Below are 20,837 nucleotides of genomic sequence, written 5' to 3'. Positions count from 1 at the left end.
CCAAGCAGCAAAATGTCTTTGGCCAGACCTGTATATATTGCAGATTCTAATGAAAAGTCTTTTGTTTGAAAAGTCGTTTTTCCCCCAGAAATTAAGTTAGTTTATGAAAACATGATCCCCAAAGTGAAGCAAGGCAAATTGAAGGACAGATTTGGTGATTGCCATTTGCTATGTTTTTAAGATGCCGTTGAAAATATCTAAACGTTAAAATATCAGAGACCACCAATCCTTTTCCCTTTGGTTTGAGATTGCAGCTTCACAAGTTTATCTTTAGGTTGTTTAGTTCTTTATATTTTAATCCATACAATTATTGTATTCATATTTTAAGGACATTCTAAAAATGTGAGTTGTGACCTGCTCATAAACAGGTCTCTACAAAAGAACAAAAGACCACTATCTGCACATAACCTCAGCAATCAGTACTGTGCATTTTGACCATATAGATTAATATTTTAGGGATAGTTTATCACTGTAAATGTTAGAATGATATAATTTTAAATTTAGAGTTGTTTTGTAGGCATCATGTCATTAGTTGTATTTTTATAACCTTAGGGTTAGTTGCACAATTTACAACTAACACTTGGTTTACAAAATGATGTTTACACACTATGCAATCCTTTTTCCACCATAAAAGGTAGCCTCATATTTTGATCTCAGTTCCACTATGCTCAATGAAAAACAGACAAGGATTAAAAGATTAGCTTAGTCAATTAAGAAATAAATTAATCAGCATAATAAAAGCTTTGCTTGTTTAACTATGTTACAATATGGAGGGAAAAAAAAGTGATAAGAAAGAAACTGGAATATTAACTACAGACCCATAATACTTAACACTGCTTGATGAGTATGAATGTATTAAAGGGTTTCTCCAAGTCTTTTTCACTGATGATAGATTAATGCCACACTGGCATTATTTTTTTAGTCCCCGCCCCCTACAAAAAGCTCAAACATTGTTTTTTCACTAGTTTACTTGCCTTAATCCAAAGTAGGGCAAAGCTCCCCGGGGCTACTCGGTGACCCCTGTCAAAGTTCACGGGAGCCACTCACTCTGAATCGGCAAAGAAAGAGGGAGGTGAGGAGGACGGGGATCTTAAAATAATTTGTGAATGGTATTGGGAGGAGGAAGGGCTAACCTTTGTGTGGGAGGGAGGTGGGACAAGTGCCATGCAGTGCGTACTAACAACAGACACGATTTAGGCACAGAATTGACATTAGGCAGCCCAACATATGGGCTGCCTAAGACATGTGTGCTGGGAGTGGACTTTCTCTAGCACACAATTAAAATGTATTCTGGATGTGCAGTGCTTCAAGCGGAATCATGGCAATCTAGACTCCTACCACCACGACCAGTTCAAAGAGCAGAAGTGGTCATGGTGGTTAGAGTAACACTTTAAGATGCAACACAGTTATATGGCCAGGGCACAAGGGTATGAATCATATACCTATAACTTATCATGCACTTCACACTTCAAAATACTTACTCATAGGTGTGGTAAGTATAGTTATAGTAAAATATGCTACACTTTTCTACTAACGTAAAGACAATTAAGGTGTTCTATGTCTTAAGGGGCAAACTAAGTATTATAAACACCACAACTTTTTGCAGTAGATATCCAAGGAGTTTTGTGTGCCATTGCACCATTTATTGTTAAGCCCTTTACTCAAGATGTATAGTACAATTGACCTCATGATATACAAGCAATGTTCTAAGGTCCTGTCCTTCCATGCTTGCTAGAAAAACACATATTTTCTATTTATTTTTATCCCTTTGCTATTTCTTTAAATATGAAAGAACAAATAAAAATCGTGTAAATCTAATAAATTTTGAAGTATGCTTTCAAAAATATACAGTTACTCTTTCATCCTTTACATGTTTCAGATAAATGATCAATTTAACTTTTTAAAAACGTTTTTAAACAAAATTAACATAATAGTTGATGAACTATGTAAAATGTACATTTTCAAATTTGTTACAGAATGAATGTACTAAATTATCAAAACGGAACTGTTTTGCATAAAATGTGACATAAAAAATATACATATAAATGTCTAGTAGCATTAAAGACATGTATTTTTGTAATAATTTTTGACATTTGCAGGTCCTGACATTGACCCTTATTGGTATGTGGGCCGTGGAGTTAGGCCAATTGGCCGATTTGGAAAAAGGCATCTAAAGAACATGACCAACTTACAGCCACAACTAAGTTCTATAATTGCAGTGATTCTGAAGCATCTGAAGAAGCACGAAAGACTAGATTTAGAAAAAGTATTTGAAGCTAAAAACTGGTGATATTTGTCTGGTTTAAGCCTTTAAGCTCATTGTTGGAAAATTATTTGCTTATTTTTTTACATTATAGTTTTGCTTCTAAAAATTCTATGTATTGCTTATTTACTGTTAATTATATAATCAAAACGTTTTCATATTCAGCAGGTCAGATTACATGATATTGGATCCACTGTGGGTACCATAAACACTCTGTTTTCTCATTTCATTTCATATTATAAATGTAAATGAGTTTTCCTTAGTAAAGGAAAGAGATATCTAATATATATTTATATGGTAAATGGGATTCTATCAGATTTATACAAAAGCTCTACATATTTGCTAAATATTAAGTTATGGTGAATTGAACATCACCATGCAGTGACCAAAGTAGCAGAGGTGCAAATAATCTGTCTAGAAAATACATTTCAAAATAAATTTAGAATATGCAATATACAAAGTGTTGCCATTGGTTTGCTTAGAATTGTTTGAATGCTTATAACAGATAATACATGTGTTACAGTCCAGATGCATCTTGACATTACAACTAAAGAAATTGGAATATTGTGGAGAAGCAACAAGTTAATAGTTTTGTCCAAAATATTTACATTGGAAGTATCTCTCTATCTCTCTCTCTACCCCTCTCTCTACCCTTCTCTACCCCTCTCTCTACCCCTCTCTCTACCCCCCTCTCTCTCTCTCTACCCCTCTCTACCCCCTCTCTCTCTCTCTACCCCTCTCTCTCTCTCTACCCCTCTCTCTCTCTACCCCTCTCTCTCTCTCTCTACCCCTCTCTCTCTCTCTACCCCTCTCTCTCTCTCTACCCCTCTCTCTCTCTCTCTACCCCTCTCTCTCTCTCTCTACCCCTCTCTCTCTCTACCTCTCTCTCTCTCTACCCCTCTCTCTCTCTCTACCCCTCTCTCTCTCTCTCTACCCCTCTCTCTCTCTCTCTACCCCTCTCTCTCTCTCTCTACCCCTCTCTCTCTCTCTCTCTACCCCTCTCTCTCTCTCTCTCTACCCCTCTCTCTCTCTCTCTACCCCTCTCTCTCTCTCTCTACCCCTCTCTCTCTCTCTACCCCTCTCTCTCTCTCTCTCTCTACCCCTCTCTCTCTCTCTCTCTCTACCCCTCTCTCTCTCTCTCTACCCCTCTCTCTCTCTCTCTACCCCTCTCTCTCTCTCTCTCTACCCCTCTCTCTCTCTCTCTACCCCTCTCTCTCTCTCTCTACCCCTCTCTCTCTCTCTCTACCCCTCTCTCTCTCTCTACCCCTCTCTCTCTCTCTCTACCCCTCTCTCTCTCTCTCTACCCCTCTCTCTCTCTCTCTACCCCTCTCTCTCTCTCTCTACCCCTCTCTCTCTCTCTCTACCCCTCTCTCTCTCTCTCTACCCCTCTCTCTCTCTCTCTACCCCTCTCTCTCTCTCTCTACCCCTCTCTCTCTCTCTCTACCCCTCTCTCTCTCTATCTCACAACAACAATTTTTTAATAAATTTTCATTTATGCTACATAAAGGGAAAGTGGCCATGTGGCATTCATAGAATTTGTAATATTTCCTTTAGAGTTAATGGTCGAAAAGGTGATTGGCTGATTGCAAACTAAAGATAAACTTCACACGTAAAAATATGACCTGTGGATGGTATAAAAATTGTTCAGCAAATATTAAGCTAATCTGATCTTCGGTGAAACATTTATTTTGTCCTCCTTTCAACATCACTATGTGTTAAAAAAAAAAAAAAAAAAAAAAACCTTTCCCCACAATTCTTAGAATATTATTAATTGCATTAACAATCTCTCTCAAATTGACATGCTATTGATACTTTTAAATAAGCTCTAAGATGCCCATACAACAGCAATAAATTAGCAATGCACTCCTATAAATACCACAATATCTTTACATCACTGGTGGAGCAATTACCAATGTGTCAATTAGAAATATATTCATAGCTGGCAACCCTAAATGGTACACTGAGGTCTATATTATTAGGAGGTAATTTACCTTAGAAAAACAAATACAATAAATAGCAGTGTTTCATCTATAATGGCTCAATTACATTATTCTCTTGAATTGGCTGAAGTATCATATATCACATAATCTTGACCATTCTAGTAATAAATCTCTATATGAGCCTTCAAACCATGAATCATTTATTTGAAGAAGATATGGTTTAATTATCCAAAACTTTGATTAGTTACGTTACTATAATATGGGTGCAAGTTATATTTTTACTATTTTTAGCATTGCTTTAAACTTTTAGATTTTTTGTTTTCCTGCATGCCATACTGTATCTACCATTTTGTGTGGTTTTATAAGTCATTAATGGTTAGCACTGACACCCATTTCTAATTATATTTGTGGTAATATTTAGATTCAATATATCTACTTGCTGGCGCAGCCGTTGATTGCAGCCATAGCACTGTCAACATCTAATCCTAGCATATTAAATAATTTAGCAAAAACACAATGAGAATCACAGCCATGAATAAACATATTTTTGATAAATCATTTTTATGAGGAACAAAAAAAAAAGAAAACAGATATTAGAAATAGCAAACATGTAACCAGGGCCAGCCTTAGGGATGTGCGAGCTGCGCCATTGGCCAGGGGGCGTCATGTGGCTGACACAGCTTTCACACTCCCAGTGACAGCCTATGAGGGAGTGCTCAAAGCTCTCCCCTAACACAGGCTGCACTGTGTATGGTGGCCGTGCTCCGCCCCCCCGCCTCTTAACTCTTCCCTCACTGATAGACCCCACTTGTGTCTATCAGTGAGGGCAAAGGGGATGGAGTTAAGTGGCAATCGGAGGTGGAGCTACATGGCAAGTGGGGGCGGAGCTACATGCAGGCGAACCCTCTACCTGGTGAGTTAGAGGAAGCAGTTCCTGCCCCCCACCTAGCCCAGTTGTGTCCCCTGCCCCCCCACCTAGCCCAGCTGTGCTCCTGCTCCCCCACCTAGCCTAACTGTGCCCCCTGCCTCCACCTAGCCTAACTGTGCCCCCTGCCCCCCACCTAGCCCAGCTGTGCCCCTGCTCCCCCACCTAGCCTAACTGTGCCCCCTGACCCTCCACCTAGCCTAACTGTGCCCCCTGCTCCCCCCACCTAGCCTAACTGTGCCCCCTGCCCCACCTAGCCTAACTGTGCCCCCTGCCCCACCTAGCCTAACTGTGCCCCCTGCCCCTCCACCTAGCCTAACTGTGCCCCTGCTCCCCCACCTAGCCAAACTGTGCCCCTGCTCCCCCCACCTAGCCAAACTGTGCCCCCTGCTCCCCCACCTAGCCTAACTGTGCCCCCTGCCCCCCACCTAGCCTAACTGTGCCCCCTGCCACCCCACCTAGCCTACCTGTGCCCCCTGCTCCCCCACCTAGCCTAATTGTGCCCCCTGTTCCCCCCACCTAGACTAACTGTGCCCCTGCTCCCCCTCACCTAGTCTAACTGTGCCCCTTGCTCCCCCACCTAGCCTAACTGTGCCCCCTGCCTCCACACCCAGCCTAACTGTGCCCCCTTCTTCCCCACCTAGCCTAACTGTGCCACTTTTCCCCACCTAGCCTAACTGTACCCCCTGCTTCCCCACCTAGCCTCACTGTGCCCCCACCTACCCACTGTGCCACCTGCTCCCCCACCTACCCACTGTGCCACCTGCTCCCCCACCTACCCACTGTGCCCCAGCTCCCCAGCTCCCCAGCTACACACTGTGCTCCTGCGCCCCCAGTTACCCACTGTGCCCCTGCTCTCCTACCTACTACTACACTACCCCTGCTCCCCCACTGTGCCCCTTGCTTCCCTGGCTACCACCACCGTGCCCTCTCTCCCCTAGCTACCTTATGTGCCCCTGCTTCCCACCTTCCCTCCGTGCCCCTGCTCCCTCAGTTACCCACTGTGCCCCTGCTCTCCTACTACTACTACTACTACACTACCCCTGCTCCCCCACTGTGCCCCCTGCTCCCCCACCCACCACTACACTACCTCTGCTCCCCCACCTACCACCACTGTGCCCCTGTTCCTCAACCTACCAATACACTGCCCCTTCTTCACCAGCTACCACCGCTATGCCCCCTGCTCCACCAACCACTGTGCCCCCTCTCCCCAGCTGCCCACTGTGCCCTGCTTTCCCAGCTAAAAAAATGTGCCCCCTGCTCCCCCAGCTACCACTACACTACCGCTGCTCCCCCACCCTCCTCAAATGATCCCCCTGCTCCCCACCTACCACTACACTACCTATGCTCCCCCACCTCCCACTACTGTGCCCCTGCTCCCTAACCTACCAATACACCACCACTGTGCCCCCAGCAACAACCACTGTGCCCCCTGCTCCCCCACATACCACTTCACTGCCCTGCTCCCCCACCTACCACTACACTCCCGCTGCTCCCCCAGCCTCTTCCACTATGGAGGATTAGTATTATAAATTGACACCTGTAGGGTACAGGAAGCCAGTGTAAGGATCGATAGAGGGGTGAGGTGTGAGAGGAGCGATAGGAGAGAAAGATCAGCCTGGCAGCAGCATTTAACACAGATTGTAGGGATGGCAGTACAGCTTCTGGGGAGACCAATTAGGAGAGAATTACAGTAATCGATGCGAGAGATTACTAGAGCATGAAAAAGCTCCTTGGCAGCATCTTGCATAAAAAAAGGGGTGTATGCGGGCAATGTGTTTAAGTTGGAATCAACAGGTTTTAGCAACAGACTGGACATGAGGCGCAAAGGTGAGGCCAGGATCAAAAGTGGAACAAAGACAGCTAGCTTGAAAGGTTGAAGCAAGTACCATCAACCTGCAAGGAGAGTGAAGGAGGAGGTTCAGTGTTATGAGAAGGAAAAATAAGAAACTCAGTTTTAGAGAGATTGAGTTTCAGAAAGCTGGAGGACATCCAGTCAGAGAAAAAAGGAAGACAATTGTCACGTGTCACGTTGTAGGACAGCAGAGGAGAGGTCAGGGGAGGAGAGATATATTTAGGTGTCGTCAGCGTACAGGTGGTAGTGGAATCCAAATTAATTAATGAGTTTGCCAAGAGAGGCAGTATAGAGAGAGAACAAAAGGACTGAACCTTGAGGGACTCTAACTGAGACAGAATGAGGAGAGGAGGTGCTGTTGGAAAAGAGACACTAAAGGAGTGTTGGGAGATATAGGAGGAGAACCATTAAAAGGCTGTGTCACAGAGACCAAGAGATTGAAGAGTTAGAAGAAGGAGGCTATGATCAACAGTATCAAAGGCAGCAGAGAGCTCAAGAAGAATTAGTATGGAGTAGTGACCTTTGGATTTAGCTGTGATTAGGTCATTTGTAACTTTAGTAAGAGCAGTCACAGTAGAGTGGAGGGGGCCAAAGCCAGATTGAAGAGGATCGAGGAGGGAGTTGGAATTTAGGAAGTGAGTCATACAAGTAAAGACAAGTCTTTCAAGAAGCTTTGAGGAAAAATGAAGCAGGGATATTGATATGGATATGGATATGGATAGTTAGAAGTAGAAGACAGGTCTAGGGATGGCTTTTTTTTTTAGGATGGATACGACAGTAGCATGCTTAAGGGGAGCAAGAACAACACCAGCTGAAAAGAGCCGTTGTGTTTTGTTAGCCGTTGTGTTAGGATGTGTTTTAAGGATGGTACAAGACAATGGGTGAGATCGCTGATGAGGTGGGAAGGTACTGGATGAAGCGGACATGTGGTGGGACGAAAGGAGAGGAGAAGCGCAGCCACCTCCTGTTCAGTAGCTGGAGGGAAGTCTTGGAGGGTTGGATGGTGAGTGAGGTTGAGATAGAAAGGGGAGAATTAATTCCTTAACTGTTAAATCTTGTCAGTAAAAAAAAATGCAAAGCTATCAGCTGAAAGATAAGTTTGTGGGGTGGCCACAGCAGGGCTAAGAAAATAGTTAACGGTATTAAAGAGATGCCAAGGATTGCAGGAGCATTAACTAATGAGAAAAGAAAAGTAAGACTGTTTAGCAAGGGTGGGGGCTGAAGGGTGAAGACAAATTTATAGTGTAGAAAGTTTGACAAGGTGTGAAACTTCCTCCAGCAGCATTCAGCTGAGCGGAACATCTCTGCAGGTAGCGGGTTTACTTAGTGTGCCACGGTTGGATGCGTGCCATCCTTGAGAAGCTGAGGGTATTGTGTGTGGGGGCACTCGAGAACAAATGATAGGAGGTGGTGGTCTGATAGAAATAATGGAGTATTACAGAGATTGGAGACTGAGCATGCATTTGAATAAACAAGAACTAGGGCATTGCCAGCTACATGTGTGGGTGAATTAACCCATTGCGATAGCCAAAAGGAGGTAGTGATTTAAATACGTTTTGAGGCTACTGAGGACAAGGTGGGTTAATGGAAATGTTGAAATCCCAGAGAATTAAAGATGGGATATTGCTTGAGAGGAAGTAAGGAAGCCAGGCAGCAAAATGGTCAAGGAAGAGATGAGGAGAACATGGGGGCCAATAAATAACTGCAATGTTTACAGATGTGGGTTTAATTAAGTAAATTGAGTGAATTTCAGTGGAGGGGAAAGAGAGGGAAGGGGGTGGGTAGAGGTTTGAAGGAGCAGTGGGGAGAATGGAGAAACCCTACACCTTTACTTTCAGACTGTCTTGGGTTGTGTGTAAACTGTAGACCAACACAGGATAATGAGACAGGGGTTGCTGTGTCAGAAGTAGAGAGACACATTTCAGTTAAAGCAAGTAAGTTTAGGGAGAGTGAGATGAAGTCAGGGATAGAAGTAAATTTACCGTATATACTCAAGTATAAGACGAGTTTTTCAGCACATTTTTTGTGCTGAAAAACCCCAACTCGTCTTATACTCGAGTCAATTGTCTGTATTATGGCAATTTACATTGCCATAATACAGACAAGGACCGGGGGCTGGCAGAGAGCTGTAACTTACCTCTCCTGCAGCTCCTGTCAGCTCCCTTCTCTCTCCTCCGGTCCGTGCAGCTCCCAGATCAGCTCCCTCTGCAAGTCTCGCGAGAGCCGCGGGGTCAGAGCGTCGCCACGGGTTACCGTGGCAACGCTCCACGCGGCTGCGAGACTTGCAGAGGGAGCTGATCTGATTAAAATATATATTAATAATAAAAAATAGTAATAAAATAAAAAAAAATAAAAAAATAATAATATTAAAATAATAATTAAATAATAATAAAAAAATGCCCACCCCCCACCAATGCTCTCCATCACACACACACACTGCATACACACACACACACTGCATTCATACACACACTGCATTCATACACACACTGCACTCATACACACACTGCATTCATACACACACTGCATTCATACACACACACACTGCATTCATTATATACACACACTGTAAATAAATATTCAATTAATATATTTTTTTAGGATCTAATTTTATTTAAAAATTTACCAGTAGCTGCTGCATTTTCCACCCTAGTCTTATACTCGAGTCAATACGTTTTCCCAGTTTTTATGGGTAAAATTAGGGGCCTCGGCTTATATTCGTGTCGGCTTATACTCGAGTATATACGGTAGTTATGTTGCACAGAGAGCGTGCATTCCAGAGGGCAGAATAGAAGGAGAGCTTAAAGGGAGAGTTACATGGGATGGATATAAGATTGGAGAGTTTCTGTGTTGGACACAAGGTAAATATTAATAGGTAGAGGTGGGACCAGGGTTTGGAGAGACATCGCCAGCGGCCAGGAGCGGAAGAATAGAAAGTAAGAGAAGGTGGGAGTAAGATTTAAATGTTTTGGTTGAGTGTTTGTATTTTGAGTTTTCAGAAGGAGTTGGAGGAGAAAGGGTGTAGGTATGAGTATAGTATATGGGATAAACAGAGAGAGGAGGGAAGAATACCAGGAGCAATGAAGATGGTGTCAGAAGAACAGGTAAGCAGAGAGATAGAGAGATTTTAGTAATGAAAGAAGTGAGGGTGAAAAATCTACCAAAGATGCTACCTCAGCATAAAGCTTTTGAGCTGCAAGACTTGCTAGCTGTGAGTTCTGGGAGAAATCTTTAAACTTGTTTGTTGGGGCTCAGACTGAAATAGAAAGTCTGGGTTTAGATAAAAAAAAAAACATCAATTATGGGCGGAGAGAGACATGCAGATATTGAGGTGAGAAAGGGCAATTAAGAGAAGAAAGCAGAGGAGAGGACATTTGATATTTAAATCTAGGAGGGCATGATGAAGATCAGATAGGTTGAACATACATTAACAGGGCTATTAGTGCAATAACTAACATTAACAAAAACAATTTAAGCTATCAATTAAGCAGAAAAACTACAGGGGAGGGATGTAAATAGGAAAGCAAATGTAAATTAAAAAAACAGGGATAAAAAATAGATACTGCAGGTAATCTTGAGATGATCTTTCAGAGATGCTACCTCAGCATAAGGTTGATAGTTAGCAATACATAAATTTTTGCACATCATCTGTAAATCTTTACTAAAACTATTCTCCTGTCAATATTCCTCTCTGGGCAATTAGAAGGGAAAGCTGTGGAGTGTATGGAGTGTTTAAAACAGAAGCATATTATTTGGAAGCATCCATAAATAAACACTGTTGTAGTTAATTTTCAACTCAGTCATTGAATCCTTGCAATTGACTTTTATCAGATTGTGGTTTTGTTGATGCTTGACATTTAATTGTATGTGTTAAATGGAATAACCTATTTAACCATGATCTATTCTAGTCTATTCTCTGCTAGACCGATTCACATACTATTGACCCTAAACTTTCCTTGAACGTCTAACTAAAGTGTCTTAGTTACCTGCCCCAGGGTCTACATTCTGCAATGACCATCTACATTGGGCTTGATGCACTTATTTATCTTGACCCTATTTTAAATGTCTGCAAAACATGGGATATCATGATCCATACCGACTTCAAAGTTATAAACATTTCTGTATGGCATAAATCATATTATGCGAATTGGCTAAACAGTGTAAAAAAAATAAAATTCACAAAAATATTATTTTACAAAATAAAGAAATTAGGCATATTGATGGTGTATAACTTTTATCTTTGTCAAGTTTGTTTTTCTGTAATCAAGGCCTTTAACGTTTCCAGAATAATTTAAACAGACATGCACTTTATTGTAATTACATCACACTTGATAAACTGTTTTCCAGTATATACCATTTCAAATATCTTTCTAAACGTATGCAGAGGATGACATGAATGCACATTTATCTTTTAAGATCAAATGCAATACATTTTTACTATATTTTTAATATATTTAACCATAAAATACTTTCATTTGTAAAAAAAGTAATTTGAATATAAATATTAAAACTAAAAATTGCAACCACTCAATGGTAAAATAATTATTGGTGTTATATATACTATTTGTGTTGTACAGTAAACTCTTTTTACACATATTTGGCACAAAATGTATTTCAACTAAAAGATGACAATAATGAATGACTTTTTTTGCAGTGCTTACACAGTACATATTTTTCATTTCAGAAGACTGAATATTTCAACATTAGTACACTACAATAGCTGCATCTCATGCTTCTATGGTTGACCAGTTTACATCACATTTAACGCTTTGTAACATCTTAAATACACCAACATAACAAAGGGCATAGAAGGCATAGAATTAATCTATTATTTCATTCCATACAGTTTTCATATACCTTTGAAAACCTTTGGAGTTTATAAATTGGGAAAGAAAAGATTGTTTATATTTCATAAAAAGCTAACAAGGGAAACTGCTTAAAAAATTATAATTTGGGGCTTTAAATTTTTTTTAGCCCAGAATAGAAAGTAAGCCGAAATAAGCCACTGTACAAAATACTTTTAGTAACTGCAGGATGAAGAAACATTTTCAGTTTATCTAGCAATGTAGTTTTACAATGAAGACAACGAGCTGATAGGTCAATATGGTACATCTAGTAGGGAATTATTTAGTGTTAATTCACATATTATTCGACAGTGATTTCAAAGTATAGCAATATCATTAATTCTTTTTATTCTGTGATATTTTGAAATATAATATATATAAAATATGGCATGGGTGACTATAATGCTAATATTTATGTGGTTTTCTTTCCGTTTTACATCCTTATTAATTTTTTGCATCCAATGATGCCAGTTGCTGCTGCTATAGCATATGAAATATATACCATGTTAGATAAAGTTAAGCAAGGTAGAGATGAATTACAGCTCACTCTATATTTTCTTTCTCTATCAAACCATGCAACACACTTGATGGATAAAATAACTTTTAAGTTAGTAAGTGACAAATTCTAGGAGGATAACTCCACATTGGCAACAAGGTTGGTGTATATAACTATTTCATTGATGCACGCACACAAGCTAACAGATGGTTATAGGCTTCTGTCATAGTGCATCACACCCAATCCGCATGTGACATTGGTAACATTACACAGACTTTGTTGAATTCAATGCAGTACAGAACTGCTTTTTATACTATAGACTTGATCATTCCGTTTCATCCAAACTGAGATTAGGCTGACTTTGGGTGACTGACAATTCAGAAAAATTCTGTATTTCTAAAGCACCGTGAGGATGAAAAACCAAGCAAAAGATCCTCAGATACTATGGGGTTCTGCCAATTGTGCCAAAACAAAGTGATGATTGGTGAGAAAAAAGATGATTGATGGCTAGGGGACAACCACTAAATGTTGATTTTATTCACAGGTCCAGGGAAAAGTGACCAAGACAGGGAAAAAAGGAGTAGCAGTAAAAATATATATATTTACATCATATATTAAGAAAAGATATATAATTTATAAATATAGATTTATTTATTTTTTTTACTGCTCATAATCTTCTATCCCTCTATTGGTTACTTTTTCCACAATTGATCTGTGAACCAAATGTCAGGATAATGGATCAATTATTTTCCTGCAAAATGTATACATAATATTGGTTTTATGTATTTATTTTACAGTAAACTGACGTTTACTGCCCATATTTGAGTCCGTTTTTGTTTTACCTAATGTTTTACCAAATATTTTCTCATAGATGAAATTTGGCTGAACCAAGCTGCTACATGAACCTCGGACAACCAGAAGAAAATGTAATTTTTGAGAAAAATTAATCAACGAAAGTACAAGTCTATCAGACTACTAATTTAGCTGGTTAGGAAACATTCTTCATTCTTCCAGCTACATTCACAGCTTTATTATTCTAGCCAAAATTTAGCAATACAGATTTTAGTTTTATTTTGAAGTTTAATGAGTAACACTTTAAGCATAGATTGATAAAGTTATGTATTATATACATTTATCTAGCCAAATGCATGTTCATATATTTTTATTATTTTTGTTGCGTTATATTTACATTTAAATTATCAATAAAGATGTGTATATTTTATTACTGTGCCCCCTTTTTATACTTTATGAAGTTTTGTTCATATATTTCATACATGAGTGCAGTACACTTATAATAAAGTAACATAGGGCTACTCTATTTAAAGGGACACTATAGTCACCAAAACAACTTTAGCTTAATGAAACATTTTTGGTGTATAGATCATGCCTCTGAAGTTTAATTTCTCAATTCACTGCCATTTAGGATTTAATTCACTTTTGTTTCTGTTTGTGCAGCCCTAACCACACCTCCCCTGGCTTTGACAGACAGGGCCAGCATGAAAATAAAATGGTTTTATTTACAATCAGATGTAATGTATTTTAAATGCTTTTAACTCCTGCTCTGTAAATTAAACTTGAATTACATAAAGGAGGCTCATGCGGGGTCTAGCAAACTATTAACAGTGCAGGAGATAATACATTCTAAATGAAAAAGAAATTGCAATAAAGGTAGAGTAAACATTAGATTACTCTATCCAGGAAGTGTTTAGGAAGGCCGTGTAAATCACATGCAAGGAGGTGTGGCTAGGGCTGCATGAACAAAGTGAATTAACGTCTAAATGGTAGAGAAGCAGTGAGACTGCAGGGGCATAATCTATACATCAAAACTGCTTCATTAAGCTAAAGTTGTTTTATTGACTATAGTGTCCCTTTAATGTCAGCAACTTGTTCAAACAAAACCATGTAAACATATCATGCATAATGCAGTATGCTTTTAAGAAAAGTAAAATGTGTTGGTTAAATAAATACTCCAGAAATGCCCTGGCACCCTCCCAATCCGAGTAATCCATTTAATCATTTTAGACCAATTTGACAATTTACCCACTGTCCCACCAGCCACATAGTCTGCTTCCATATTCTCCATTCCTGAAATACTAGTTAGCTCCTCTGATCGATGCAAGACCAAGCAGAGCTGCTCTCATTGCTTGAGTGTGTCAGCTCTGAGTGTTCTCAGTCAAACATCACTGTCTTGTATCAGGTTTGCATAGCTCAATGAAGATATCCAGCTTGTCCAGATTTAAGAGTGGAAACATGGGCCCCAAGGGAACCCAGGTAAGATGTCAAACCATTCCAAAACACTTTGACAAATGACTCTGGGAGGACGCCAGAGCACTCCTGGGACTATAACCACTACAGCAAGCTTTAACACTAGCCATTCAATTATACCTGCCCTTCTCTCCTTACCTCAGTCAAACAAAAACAAAATGAGGAAATACAAATGCAAACCTAATTGGCAGCTAGGAATATTATTTTATAACATGTTAATCTCTTCAATGGCATAAATATCTATTCTACCACATAACGGGTTTATGGATAGAAATGTAAATTCACAACTTCTGGATGAAGTAGCATTAGAGAAATCTAAAAATGTTCTAATTTCCATGGAAGTAAAGGAAGCTTTGTTTAACATAGCTTCAAGAGGCAGTGTGTTGGTGTTTCTTTTAGACAATAATAACATTGTTAAAATAATTCACTTATAGTCTTCTAACAGCCTTACCCTAATGTTCTCCAAAGAAAAACCGTGCTAAATACCTTAAATTCGGAATGATCAATTCACTAGAAAATTTGAAACTCCCTTTTCTATCTCTCTTTAATAGCCACATGGCAACTTTCTTTGTTTTACACTCATCCTGCCACCTAGGTCTGTATGATATTACAAAATTTACAGATGTAATATACATCTGATTCCAATATTTTATAGAATCAGAGACATTTTATAAGATAGTATGTCTTATATTGGGGAAGCAGGGTTTAGGCATAAGGGAAGATTTCATGGATAATATCATTTTGTAAAATTACAGTTTCTAAATTTTCTATTAGGTATCAATAATATAAAATGGTTCATATGGCAAGTACAATTGAATAAATGTAAAATTGCATGATCTTTATTTTGTTAGATGTTTTATAGGAGTAATTAAAATTGAAACTGTTACAAGAACTGCACAGCTACCATATAATATCTGTCTCGATTATCACACTAACAAATGTTTAGAACACATTTCCACAACAAGAACAATTGCATCATATTTCAGACCTGACATTTAATTTGGCATATGGATACATTTGAAAAAAAAGATATAAAAAACAGTTTTTTGACACATTAAAGAAGAATTTGGACAGAAATAAAAAGTGCATCATAAAACAAAGTTTTTCTTGTGAAACTCAATAACCTTTTATGGTGTCACCTAAAAACTTAAGGCAGAGTTTCAGTAAATCGACCGTAATGCTGACAATTTCCAATGAGGTATCGGAACAAAAAAGCGTTGCTACCAAGGCATTGTAGCTTCACACAAGGATCCATTTCTCGGAGATCGTAATGGCTGTTAAATAAAGGCACTCTTGTGTACAGCTTTAGGAACATACTATTGGCAGTTTAACCATGTCTTTAATACATTACACTTGAGCCTTTAGTTGGTTCCTGTAAAGAGATGAAGAATATATCTGAGTTTTAATAGGACCCAAAACACTACCTGACTCTGCTTTTCTTTTGTTCATTCTTCTTTATTTTTTTTTTTTTTTGCTTTCACCTTGGATTAAATATATAAAATTATCAAAAATAAATCTGTGTTATAAGGTAAAATAATGAGATCTGCACTTCTTTAAATGATTGAAACATAATCCTTTCCTTTTGACATGGCAAAGAAATAATCAATATGAAAAATGTGTATATTTCAGCACACCAAGTACTTTAAAAGAGAAGACACATTTTAATAATATCAAAATCTACACGAAAAGCTAGTTATTCATTGTCATGGAGACTAGAGGCAGAAACCTATATTAGATATTTAAAACTCAAACAAATGGTCATGTTGTGTATGTTTTCAAATGAAGTCACTGTGTCATTGTAAATTATTATTATTATTGCTATTTATATAGCACCAACTTATTCCGTAGCGCTTTACAATATTATGAAAGGGGGAAATCTAACAATAAATGAGACAATGACAAAATGTTACAGGGACAATAGGTAAACGAGGACCCTGCACAGATGAGCTTATAGTCTAAATTATAGTTAATCGGGAATAATTATGTTATGTACAAGGATATGTTTAAACTCATTTCTGAATTTTCTTTCTTGATAACATAAAATAACAATTCTAAAAGAATCACCCCAAATAGGCATGCTGCCACCACCTTAATTTTATAACATATCTTTGTTCTTTAAAAAATGGAAATCTTTCTTACGCTACAATAGAAAAATAAATAACCCGAGTTCATAAATAATTCTCTTGATACTATTCTAAGCTATTGGTACTATTTCATTGGATATGTTTTTTCAATAAATAACGTTCTTTATAGATATATAAATTAATAGGAATCGTGTTTGTTGGCACTGTCAGGTATGGTATCACAGTAAATTAGGGATTTCCAGGTAATTACCATGATGTCCTTGGCAGTACTTTTCCGTTCTTTAGTTCGTTGAGTCAAGGATCCTTGCAGCACAAAGTTCCTATTAAATGTTCTCATTACAGTGATTGTGGGGATTTCAGGTTCTTCATCTTTTTGCAATAAAGAAGAAAAACTTTACATAATCACATATACATATATTAAAAATACAATCTAGTTTACAAAATAAAATACCTGGGAATTTCCTTGAAATTGAGTGGATACAATAAATGTACATGGACTATTGTAGAATTCTAGTTACTGATACATTTAGCAATTTAACAGTGAGTACTGTTGAATTGACACCTAACTTGAAAGATTACAAACAAAATAGTATATATATATATATATATATATATATATATATATATATATATATATTTATTTATCAAATGTATAAAACTCAATATTGAACATACATGTGCAAGAATATTGTTGCAATATTCTATTATCATATAAATACCTAAAAGTATAAAAGTCTCCCTAACTCTTATACCCATGTTCCCTTAAGAATCGTGCCAGTGTATGAGACCACTGAACAATGTAAATATAAAATGATGATCAAGTTTTAAATCTAGACAAAATCAAGGGATGGCCATCTCTGATGACAGCTTTTACATTTAGTAGGGTGCTATAAGGATATGGACAGACATTTTGTTGTAAGTCATAAACGCTGATGAATGCTCTGTTAGGTTGTATAATGGCTGAGGAAGAAGGCACATTTTCAGGACTAGTTGCACCCTATGGTCTAAGCCAGGGATAGGCAACCTTCAGCAATCCAGATGTTTTGGACTACATCCCCCATAATGCTCTGACACCCATAGTGCTGGTAAAGCTTCAAGGGAGGTGTAGTCCAAAACATCTGGAGTGCCAAAGGTTGCCTATGCCTGGTAAGCACTGTTCCCCCATGTTGTACCCATATTTCAGAATAATAATGTCCCCTACACAATGCCAAACACATTCAGTAACTGTTTTGCAAAAACATAGATTAAGTTAACTTTTTTTTTTTTAAATTTATATTTTATTGGAGTTTTATGTACAATAACACACTTTACCGGTATATGAGTATTAATATCGCGACACTATAGTGCCTTCTCGTATGGGTTATAACATTCAATGAGTCTCGTAGAACATAACATTTACCAAACATATATACATCATGACATTGTAGTATATTTATGAGACTTGGTATGGTGTCTCTAGTTTCATCGGAGGTATCAGGAGGGACAGGTCTCTGTGCCTTAAATATTCTGGTGATGGTCGAGTGTGTGATGTGCAGACTATGGGCCCTATGTGTAGAACTACTTGTACTATGATGTTACGTGTCTTGTAAGGTAGGCAAGGTGAGCAAAGTCCCCTATATCGGAGCTAGACATTTTATCTCCCCTCTCCTGCGTTGAGCCTGTTCTCCTGGTGTAAAGTTGTGCAGTCTGTGGGCAGGGACTCTAGGAGTGCCCTGATCTCTTGTTCCCGTCAGCTGTGTGGTCATCTGAGGTGGCCTTGACTGGTGCAGTCTGAAATAAGGCTTCTGGGTCCCCTGTTGAATCCAGCGTTGTCATTGTGTTGTCTCCTGGGACCTCTAATTTTCCATCCAGCCCCCATCGGTATTTAATTTGTGCATCTCGTAGGCGTTTTGCAGTTGGGGCCAGCTTCCTTTTCTCAGCCAGTACCGCGAACGGCAGATCTGCATAGATCGTAATCGAGCTGCCCTCAAAGTGGATGTTGCCAGTGTCTCCGGAATATGCCATAATTGCAGACCTTGCTGCCACATCCGATGTTACCGCTATGAGGTCTCGGGGGGCTTCCGTGGGAGCTGATGCCGACTTGCGTATCCTGAACGCTGACATCAGCAACTGGTTGTTCTCCCCTCTCTTTATGCCCATGGTTGTCAACATTCGTTGCAGGAAGGGTAGTAGTTCTGGTCCCCCGATATGCTCAGGAACCCCTCTGACTCGGACATTGCGGTGTCTGTGCCTGGACTCCTGCACGGTCACCATGCGGGTGAGTTTCTGGATCTGGGTGTTCATTGCCTCCAGCTGATCGTGGGTGGCCTGTGCTCGAGTGTCTCGTGCCGCCTCCCTGGACTCTAGATCGGTTACCCTGGTTGCGAGTTTACCCATATCTGCTTGGGCTTCTTTGAGGTCTGCTTTCCATACCTTCCTGAAGTCTTGCAGGAGGTTTCTGATATCACCCCGTGTCGCCGGTAGCGAATCCCCCTCTGCCTCTGATTCCGAGTACCTGCTACTTCCCGATGTGGAAGCTCGTTCTTCTTGCTCGTCCTTAGATTCCATTGAGGCCTCTTCATCGCTCGGAGCCTCCGGCACCATCTTAGCTGGCGCGCGCGGAGTCGGCCTCTCGAACGAGAGCCTGATGTCTGGCATTTTCGAGGACTCTGGCTGTTTGTTCTTTTTGTTTTTTCGCCCCATGGTCGTCTCTGGGTGTGGGGCTGTGGGATGACAAAGTTTGGGAGCGGGATTGTTAATATTATTTTGCTTTTTTTGAGCTGTTTTAGCGGAGCTCCTCTCTTTGACGTCTGTGTAGTCGCTTAGTTAGCCACGCCCCCAGATTAAGTTAACTTTTAAAAACCATTCCCAAGTTACACAAGCTTCCATAACAAGTTCATCTCAAAACATTTGCTATGGGGATTGGAATCACTGAGTGTCATCTTACCTTCAGGGGTTAAATATTTTTGGCAAAAAAAAAAAAAACACCCAATGACTCCAGCCACAATAACAACATAATAGAGATGAAGTGTCATGATTTGCAGTGTCCATTTAAAGGAAGGTTGTGGAGTACACATTTCGCAGTATATGTTTTACCTAATTCATACATACTAGATAAATGATTAAATTTCCCCACTGCAAATCGTACACATGTTGTGTTACAAGAGGAACTAAAGCTGTTCTAGAGGAAATTGTGGTCCTGCTTTTCTGAAGTTCATGTTTTTTCCCACATCATATATTTAAGTTGACTTTGGAAGTATGTTTCAATAATGGAACTACTTGACACTGAGTGAAATCCTTTGATTTAAATCAAAGGAAAAGCAAATCCCAAGGAGAGGACACTTCCCTTTAGTTAATTATTTCCTTATTATTAACGAATTGCCACTATATTTAACATATATACTTTTGTTTTGTATAACTGCTATAACTTTATTACAAATATATATATATATATATATATATATATATATATATATATATATATATATATATATATATATATATATACACACATATATACATATATATATATTAACATTAATAGATATACAAACCTTGCAGGGGAGTTGCGGGCAACTTTCGCCTCTGTTGTCTAGATGAGTCTATTGTTTGTATCTATAAAATTGAATAATATAAAAAAAATACAACATTATTTGAGTTATGGTATGCAACAATCTGAACAACTATGTATGTGACTCTGTATGCCCTTACTGCTCTTGATCCTTTGTCTAACTGTATCACCTATAAAAACCCAGAGGATTAATGTAACGTAATAAAATTTACATCAGCAGATATAATTTGTGTGTTTTTTCAGACGCTGAAATAAGATGCTGATTAAAAGTACATATATCTGTCTGTTTGACTGTTGATATAAATAGTTAATGCACAGATCATGCTGAATTAAATAAATAATTTTAATGCTACAAGATCATAGTGTGTGATGGTATATAACGTATCCAAATTCCAACCAAAACCCCCTGCCCCGTAAAACCCCCACAAATCACAAGACTTATGAGTAAGTATTCAGAGCAACACAAAATGCAAGTGATGTTGTTGTAACCTGGCCATGTCTTTCTGCATGGTGGGATAAATGTTATATTTATTATTATTTTATTATTTATATAACACCAGAAAATTCCATAGCGTTGTACAATGGGTGGACTAACAGACACGTAACTGTAACCAG

The 20,837-nt window shown here is 38.9% G+C and overlaps 1 protein-coding gene across 1 annotated transcript in view; it reads right to left on the bottom strand.

Moving 5' to 3' along the window:
- Nucleotides 1-13,474: 13,474 nt before the first annotated feature.
- The window catches only part of MYRIP (myosin VIIA and Rab interacting protein), a 727,567-nt gene continuing 720,204 nt past the window's right edge, over nucleotides 13,475-20,837 (bottom strand). The window contains exons 16-18 of the mRNA XM_063452086.1: nucleotides 20,206-20,266; nucleotides 16,923-17,041; nucleotides 13,475-15,960 (exon numbers count right to left, since the gene is read on the bottom strand). Of these exons, the coding sequence (XP_063308156.1) occupies nucleotides 15,928-15,960; nucleotides 16,923-17,041; nucleotides 20,206-20,266 (213 nt within the window). The 3' untranslated portion in view covers nucleotides 13,475-15,927. The remainder of the gene's footprint in view (nucleotides 15,961-16,922; nucleotides 17,042-20,205; nucleotides 20,267-20,837) is intronic.

Source organism: Pelobates fuscus, chromosome 4 (assembly GCF_036172605.1).
Source record: "Pelobates fuscus isolate aPelFus1 chromosome 4, aPelFus1.pri, whole genome shotgun sequence".
Lineage (NCBI taxonomy): Eukaryota > Metazoa > Chordata > Amphibia > Anura > Pelobatidae > Pelobates > Pelobates fuscus.
Note: the sequence above shows the minus strand (reverse complement) of the source record. Positions and strands in the feature narration are given on the sequence as shown.